At 38.8% G+C, this 9,305-nt stretch overlaps 1 protein-coding gene across 1 annotated transcript; it reads left to right on the top strand.

The window, feature by feature from the left end:
* The first annotated feature begins 6,244 nt into the window (after positions 1–6,244).
* On the top strand, positions 6,245–7,158 carry LOC136356211 (uncharacterized). Its single transcript, XM_066309806.1, has 3 exons — positions 6,245–6,880; positions 6,963–6,980; positions 7,063–7,158. The coding sequence occupies exons 1-3, from the start codon at positions 6,245–6,247 to the stop codon at positions 7,156–7,158; spliced, it is 750 nt and encodes a 249-aa protein (XP_066165903.1).
* Positions 7,159–9,305: the final 2,147 nt, after the last annotated feature.

Genomic DNA, 9,305 nt, shown 5'->3' with positions numbered 1-9,305 from the left:
GGCAGGGTTTTTTGGTCGTTGGTCCATTACCGTTTTCTTATGGTGTAATACAAGTCAATGTAGTATTGTACACCCTGTCTGTGCCATGATATCCCTGATATGGACGGTACCACTGGACAGCTCCATTACTCATCTCGATCACCACACGTTTCTCATTTTCAGCCCATCCATCATGCAACTCTACTCCAGCTAGTACTAGTAGCTACTAGCATATGGAGTATATGATATGATCCACTGCTGAGTGCTCGTTATTTTTAGCCTTGGACCACTTCGTACAAGGAAAGTTAATTCAGCATCATGTGAAAGTGCCCCGGCAGGCCAGCATTGTCCACACACTGTAGTACTAAACATTGCAAGTAGTGTCTAGTGCATGCATGAGTGCACCCTTCTCAATCAGCGATCCACATATCTCTCGACACGTCCAGCTAAGATCTGAGATATATCATCTTCTCATTTCAGGGCCACCCCACCATCAATCCAAACTCCATTCAATATGCAGAGTTTGTCCCTATGCAGGGGCATAGGAGAAATAGCCAAACCATTATATTTGATTAGTCCAGCCTTGCCTTTTTAGGTGCCCCCATATGTGTATGCGTCTCCATCTCGCAAATTTGCATAGTAATCAAAATGGTCCAGGACCAACAAAATGGTCCAACCAAGCAAGCAAGCGATCGAGTAAGCAGGGAACAACCAGCCCATGTGTGCCACAGATTCTATCAACTAGTGCCGGCCTTGAAGATCCGTACGGCTTTCGACGTTGAGATTGAATGAAAGTATGATACAACTTGTCCCCGCAATAACTTAATCTGGGAGCACCGATCATGTGCGTGCAATTCCCTATGCCACAAGCTAAGCTGATGCTTAATCGTATTTGTGTTAGTAGCGGTATTATTGTATTATGTGTTTATTTTAGAGTATTTTACGGTACAATATACTGCTAGTATATACTGAAAGTATATATGATCTAACAGTGTACATTGATTTGATTTTTTTAAATTAGATTGCAGTGTAAAGTTTGAAAGGGTAATTTTGTCTTTTCTTCGTTATTCTATTATCAAATCGTGCTATCGTCACGTGCTTTGTCATCAAATGACTCTCAGAATGCTCCTCCCTTAGTGCACGATAAGATTTAGAACCAGGTACTCCTAATTAGATTCAATTTAAACCAAAAATTACTAAAGTGTTATTTTATTTCCTATAAAATTCCTAACATGCTCTTCTACATACTGCCAGTATATACTGATAGTATATTGTACCGTAAAAATTCTCTTATTTTATTCTTATAGCGTGCTGATGGAGACAACGACTGCAGTTACGCCAATGGATCAAGCAGGCCAAAATAGACGTGCCCCTAATCATGTTTTAGGGCCTGTACGGTTTAGAGAAATTTTAACTCATAGGAATAAAAAAGTGAAGAAATACAAAGATATGTACACATTAATTCATAGATATTTTTCAAAAGATTTAAGTGGATGAAAATTTTCCTTTGTGTTTTCTCAATACAACTTATAAGGAAAGGAAAAAATCCTTTAGTTTTTACATACTACCTCTGTCCCATAAAAAATAAATTTTTAGGAAATTAAGAATATATTAGTGGGATAGATAAATAACTACAATAACCCTATTTAATAAGCACAGTACATGCACATATTCCATATATAAACTTGATTAAAAGTTATGTCAAGACAATGAGTTAGAGATGGGATGAAAGAAAAGAAGATTACAAGAAAATATAATCAGTTTATTGGATCCCATATTAAGTAGAAATACAAATTTTATTGGATAAATGTTCAAAGGTAGAAATTCAATTTTTATGGGACAGAGGTAGTACTTCATTCCTACAAATCAAATGACATTTATAGAAATTAATTCTTAATAATACAAATCCTTTATTTTTCCCTTCAGACCGAATAAACCGCATATTATTCTCCCTGTAGTACTATGATTAACAAGTGACCCCGATGCAAATTGCGATGGCGGCAAATTGAGCAGAGCATCCATGGTGGCGTGCATGCATTTGACTGGGAACACATGGGTTCTCAATTTCTCTCTGGTTTTGCGAGACCTGCACTAGCTACAAAATTCGTGGCTGCTCCGTCATCTAACAAACGTAACTCTCCAATTAATCGTAGTGCTATTGGCGTACTTGGTAATATATATCAACTACCACTAGACAATTCATCTGGATTAACAACCACAAATAGCTAAATTAAATGGTTTAAAACATGTTTTCAGATTTGTTTCGGTAGCGTTAATTTTCGGTAGGCTTGACAGCGAAGATTCTCCCAGTAACAACCGTTTGTTTTTAGAAACTGGTAAATTTTTTTCGCGAACGCTTAAAAAGATTGCACGTTGGTATATTAGAGGAAATCAAAGTTTTTGTTACGCAACACAATTGGCCGGACGGTCATTGCCTGAGGACAAGGAACAAAGAGAAAAACAAAAAGACTGCTAAGGTAAAAGAAAAACTACTACTAAAATGTTGTTTCTATAAAGAGGGAAGGTGGTGGCGAAGCCCCACTACACTCTCAACAAGCCCTCAAAAGTAGCGGTGCTAATAGAAGACTACAGACGACCTTTCTAAATGATGGACTCTTAAACCTTGTAAAATATTTATGGGCTTATGTTGACCCTGTTTATACGCAAATGTAATGAGATCAATTTGTGTGGTCCATATGTTTGTGATGCCTTATGACTTGAATAAAGTAGCCACGCTAGTAGTTTACCGGCGATATTAAAGAAGAGTACGCTTTGGTTGACTGCTTGTGCAGTTGTGCATACGAATGTACGGAAGATATGATGAATCTTTTTAATTGTAAGGGCAAGTGGGCAAAACCACAAGGCCCGGAATGGATTGAGATTTGGTTAGCTTATCTTTGGGGGTATAATTAATTTCATAATATATTGCCGAAATTCTGGGTAAACTCATAAAAAATTGTGTCAAGAGCGCGGGTTGACGGGTGTTGATGCTTACGCCGCTCTCTGCAGCCCATGATGCCTCGACATGTCAGCTTAGTTCTTGAGGGATTAATTGTGTCTATAATGCGAGTAGTGACAAGTGATACGGCATCATCATTTGGCTGAATAAGCCAAACTGTATATAATAAAACTTTAGCGATCTAAAAATAAAAGCTGAAAATAAATTTAGATGAAAAAAACTCTAAAATCAACTTCAAATTTAAGGATAAAAAATTTAATTTTTAGCTGATAAGTATAATTAATATAAGTGAAAAAATGAGGCTGTATAAATCTTTAGATTATTGTGGGTATCATTGAGCGTGGGTAACATGTGTCATCACAATATTGCAGCTCGCTGGTGGTGAGCCTAGATACCTGTCTGAGATAGCGGGATTGAAGTCTATTGTGTACATCCTGAACATGATAATTTTAAAGTAAATTGCGCCCGCGGTACATAAACTTGTAAGGTGGGTGCAATTTAGTGTAAAAACTTAAAAAACTCTCATTTCGGTACACAAACTTGCGTAGTGCGTGCGAACCAAGGCCAAGACATGACTTCATCACCAATCTTATTGAGTTGGCTTGAGATTAGGATGCCACATCAGCGCATACACACGTTATGGGGGCGCGAGCTGGCTACACATATTTGCAAATAACCCCTCATACATCTTTCAATTCCTCCGAATCTTCTTTTGTGTTGTAGCCCACGATGATGCCCATGCTAGAGATCAGTTTCACGATAGCCTACCTCCAATTGAGTTAGCAACAAAAGGAGATAAATCAGGAGATTGATATTTGGATCAAGGTGGAAGGCTGCGAATTGGATCCAGGCGGTAGGGCTTTTCTGGGAGACAACACACCGGCCACGTTTAGGGCAGCGGTGGCAGGACGTTGCCGCCGGCGCTGAGGCAACATGGTGCCAGGGCTGCGAAGTGAAGGTGCACGATCTCATGTATACAGTGAGTACTTTAGTTTATCAGGTCAAAAATGAGATTGTCTTTCTCAATTCCAATTTTTGTAGAGATTTCTTCCTCTTATTGTCGATTTATTAGGTATTGCAAACAAGAAGGACTATTAGTTGTTTTAATTTATGCCAGGAGCTAGTTCATGGTACACAAAAGCTGTAATTTTTGTTGACATTTATGGTATAGAAGTGATCACGACAAATTTGTATTTTTGGAGAGCAATTTGATCATTAATGTACTGCTAGTTTCTGTTGTTAACTATGCTTTCTTCCTGGATATACCCTTAAACATGGATATACCCTTAAACATCTGAACCTAAAGTAAACTGTTCTGACGATGAATAATTATCTGTACACAACATATGTAGATTACGAAGATGAAGAATTCAGCATTGAGATGCACCACGGAGGCTTTTTTATGGGAAATGGTGTAAACCGGGCTTATGTTGATGGTAGAGTAAACTGGTTTGACCATTGTGAGTCAGATTCTTGGTCACTGTTGTGGGTTGATGATTTCATTGAAGAACTAGGATATGAGAAATCTGATAACACCAAAATTTATTGGTTGCTTCCTGGCAAACAATTAAGTGATGGGTTGAGAAGGGTTAAGTGTGATGCAGACACTAATAGTATGGTCGCTCTTGTACCTAGGGTCCGATCATTTGTTTTGTATGCAGATCATCAAGACATAGTTGACGCTATTGACTTATATGATGTGGCAATTATTGGTTCAGATTCTTTGCGTACTGTTGTGAAACCAAGTAAAATAATTAGGGCTAAGAGTGATGGTGGGGAGTTGATTGTAGATAAACGTGCTACCGACGCTAAAATTGATGATGAAGAGGAGTCAAGAACTGAAGATCCAAATTTTGTTGATAGTGATTATGAGATTGATCATGGGGATGATGACTTGTTTGATAATTGTGTTGAAGGGAAAATTGAGTTAGCGCATAATAAAGAGGAGGGTTCAGACTATGTTTCATCTGAAGATGAAAGGTTGATGATGCCAGATATTTCTGAAGAAGAAGAAGAAAAAATCAAGTTCAGTTTTAAGAGTTTTAGGGCTAATGTAGACATGGAGACACCTGAGTTTAAGGTTAGCATAATGTTTGCAGATGTTGTAGAGCTTAGGAAAGCAATAGATCAATATACTATAAAGAACCAAGTTGCTATTAAGAAGACACGGAATACCAAAACAAGAATTGAAGCTAAGTGTGCTGAAGGTTGTCCATGGATGTTGTCTGCATCTATGGATAATAGAGTCAAATGCTTAGTGGTAAGGGAATATATAGAGAAGCACACCTGCTCTAAACAGTGGGAGATCAAGGCCGTCACAGCTAAGTATCTTGCAAAAAGGTACATTGAAGAATTTAGAGATAATGACAAAATGACACTGATGAGCTTTGCTAAGAAAATTCAGAAGGAACTCCACTTAACACCATCTAGGCACAAGCTAGGTAGAGCTAGAAGGATGGCTATGAGGGCCATATATGGAGATGAAATATCTCAGTACAACCAATTATGGGACTATGGACAAGAATTGAGAACCTCTAACCCAGGGAGCTCATTCTACCTGAACCTACATTTTGGTTGCTTCCATACTTTGTATATGTCATTCGATGCTTGCAAGAGAGGGTTTATGTTTGGGTGTAGACCTATCATTTGTCTTGATGGATGCCATATTAAAACAAAATTTGGTGGCCATATCCTAACTGCTGTTGGTATGGACCCAAATGACTGTATTTTTCCCATTGCAATTGCAGTAGTTGAAGTTGAGAGCTTGAAAAGCTGGAGTTGGTTTCTTGACACTCTAAAAAAGGACCTTGGCATTGAGAATACATCTGCATGGACAGTGATGACTGATAGGCAGAAGGTATGACTTTGTCTGATTTTTTTCATAATATACATAACTCACATTTTAGTTCCTAACTATAATTCTTTATAATTCGTTTCCAGGGGCTTGTTCCAGCTGTGAGAAGGGAGTTTTCTGATGCTGAACAAAGATTCTGTGTGAGGCATCTATATCAAAATTTTCAAGTGTTACATAAAGGGGAGACACTAAAGAACCAACTTTGGGCTATTGCAAGATCTAGCACTGTGCCCGAGTGGAATGCCAATATGGAAAAGATGAAGGCATTAAGTAGTGAAGCTTATAAGTACCTTGAAGAAATTCCTCCAAACCAATGGTGTCGAGCCTTTTTCAGTGACTTTCCGAAGTGTGATATCCTTCTTAACAATAACTCAGAAGTGTTTAACAAGTACATTCTTGATGCCAGAGAGATGCCTATTTTGTCTATGCTTGAGAGGATTAGAAATCAGATCATGAACAGGTTGTACACCAAGCAAAAAGAACTAGAAAGGAATTGGCCATGTGGCATCTGCCCAAAAATAAAACGGAAGGTCGAGAAAAATACAGAGATGGCTAATACATGCTATGTTTTTCCTGCTGGGATGGGAGCATTTCAGGTTAGCGACATAGGATCTCAATACATTGTTGAACTTAATGTAAAGAGATGTGACTGTAGGAGGTGGCAGCTCACTGGGATTCCTTGTAACCATGCCATTTCCTGTCTAAGACATGAAAGGATCAAGCCAGAGGATGTAGTGTCATTTTGCTATTCAACCAGGTGCTATGAACAAGCTTATAGCTACAACATAATGCCACTGAGAGATAGTATCCACTGGGAGAAGATGCAGGGTATAGAGGTGAAGCCACCAGTATATGAGAAGAAAGTGGGGAGGCCAAAGAAAACTAGGAGAAAACAGCCCCAAGAACTAGAGGGTGGGACTAAAATTTCAAAGCATGGAGTAGAGATGCATTGTAGCTACTGCAAAAATGGTGGTCACAACAAAACTAGTTGTAAAAAGAGGAAGGCTGACTTAAAACTTCAGAAGCAACCTATACAGCAAATGGCGACTTCATCAATTGTTGATGAAGAAGAGCTTGTCATCACTTGGGTAATATTTATACTTATTTTGCTTGTTTATTTGTTTATCTCCACTAACTATGAATTTTAAACTCATTGTATATTTGTTTCAGGAACCTGTCATCACTCAGGTACTATTGATGCTCATTTTGCTTGTGTATATATTTAGCTGCACTAACAAGGAATTTTAAACAGAACATATATTTGTTTCAGGAAATGCACCTGCTCAGCATACCCCAGAAAAATTCTAACTATCTGAGTTCATCTGTGGTGGAAGCTTTTATTAAGGAGGTGACAGTCCTTCATTAAGTTCTCAAAGAAAAAACAATCCTTCATTAAGCTAGCATTTTGTCAGCTAATAGCAACCATCATAAAATTAGTACATAATCTTTTACAGGCTGCTAGCAAACATCAAGAAAGGGTGCCAGAGTCTGCTTTCATTGCTACTAATAGGAGAGAAGGGGTTCAACCACCACTAACCACATCAACCAAACAAGGGAGGGCCACATTGAGGAAGAGAAGTGCAGCACCCAAGAAGAAAAACTCTCCCAAGAAAAAGAAACAGTAGTTTATACTATGCATTCATAAAGTTGGTTCCATGTTATCGATTTTGAGATACATTACTAGTGCACAATCAAATTCATGCCAAGTTATGCATTTAGTTTTCATTCAAGTTATTCACTGAATTTTATTCAGGATCTCAGTTTCTGTTCAAAATATGCACTCACGTGTTTCATTGTGTTCAGATTTTGTCACAATGTGTACAATTAAGCATTACATTCCTTGCTGCTTCAGTGGACTTAATGTTCATGCTGTTAATCTGACGGCACAATGGCTTAATTCCTTGCTGCTTCCATGTCTGCACTGAAGCATTGGAGCTAGGCTTCAAAGTTGCTATATGAATTGTCAGAGTCTGAGATAACTGATGTTGGCCTAAAGCAAGGCACTCAAATGCCTACCGCAGCATCAACTTCTAAGCTCTCCTACTAAACTTGACCTCCTCGCCATCTGTCACTATAGTCAGTCTCGGCAATACTGTTGCAGCTACTGTCGTCAGACTTGACCTACCCGTTGTAGCCACCGTCGGACTCGACTCCCCCCACGGCGTAGCTGTCAGGCTCGACTCCCATCACTACAGCCACCGCGGATTCGACCTTCCCAGCTCCCCGCCGCTATGAACACCTCTCAGATTCGTTTCACTTAAAAATTATACATGATCGAAATACCAAACAATAGAAGGGGTTTTCTGATAAAATAGGGCCATTGCTTACGAGCAGGCAAACATGTCCTTCTTACGTGAATGCTTAGTTGGCGGTCTACTCATCATCCAACTCAGCAAAATTAGATTTGCTATTCTATTTAGTCATAGTCTGCACGCACCTATACAAGTTTGTGCACCAAAACGAGAGTTTTGCAAGTTTTTACACTAAATTGCACCTACCTAACAAGTTTGTGTACCGTGGGCGCAATTTACTCATTTTTTTTTCAAAGAGTGTGATTCCGGGATATAGGGCCGATGCACTTGCTGGCTAATCAAGGCCATGTACAACGACTCGACGAGCAATAGATAAATGGAAATTATCTAAGCATGTAGTTGTTTGAGGAAGCATAGGACGGGAAGGTTTACATTACCGCGGGGTACGGTAATAGAAAAACCGCGGTAACCTCCTTAAATTTAAATAAATTAAAAAGTAATTTGAATTTTTGATGAATTTTGTACGGTTTCGTATAGTTTTTCACGGTTACCGCGCGGTAACCGTGCTTACCGCCGGGACGTGGTAACCCCGGCCCCGGCGGTTTGGGAAATCCTGGACTGGGCTAGGCAATATCTAATAATTTGAGACCCTGATACTAACTTATAATTTACTAACTTTCATGGGTCTTTTAGGTGGGTGTTATTTTCAGGGCCATGAAAATTAAACAAGCATGTTTTAGCTAGATCTCATTGAAGGAGGGAGATTTTCTTTTTGTGGAAAAAAAAGGATAAGAATGTTCTTAATTTTATTACTTAGAAGTTAGAACGTTGTCTTGGATTAAATGTAAAATTGGAGGGCCCAAATTAGCAAAGTACTAATGGTGTGTTCAATTCCTGAAAAAAGTTGAAAGTTTGAAGAAAGTTGGGAGTGTGAAAAAAAAAGTTGAAAGTTTATGTGTGTATGAAAGTTTTTGATGTGATATGATGTGATGGAAAGTTGGGAATAGGGGAGAAACTAAACACGGCCTTATGATCGTGCACACTGCACTTGATTACGTAGTAGTACAACCCTAGCTAGGCCAGGTGTACATACTACAACAAAAAAATAATTTTCATTGATACCCCTTTAGACTGTATGGGCAGTTCACAATGAAATCCGCCATCGCAGTATTCTTAGGGTTACACACCGACACTGGCTGTCTATACAAACAAATATCTAAGAGGCAGATGATTTAAAACATTTGTATTTGGAAGTAACCCC

Source organism: Oryza sativa, chromosome 4 (assembly GCF_034140825.1).
Source record: "Oryza sativa Japonica Group chromosome 4, ASM3414082v1".
In the NCBI taxonomy this organism is placed as follows: domain Eukaryota; kingdom Viridiplantae; phylum Streptophyta; class Magnoliopsida; order Poales; family Poaceae; genus Oryza; species Oryza sativa.
The sequence above is the reverse complement of the archived record's forward strand: the minus strand, read 5'-3'. Positions and strand labels throughout refer to the sequence as shown.

Bases quoted from the DNA above. Each gene is read 5' to 3' on its own strand.
- LOC136356211 (XM_066309806.1), top strand. From the start codon at position 6,245: ATGAACAGGTTGTACACCAAGCAAAAAGAACTAGAAAGGAATTGGCCA.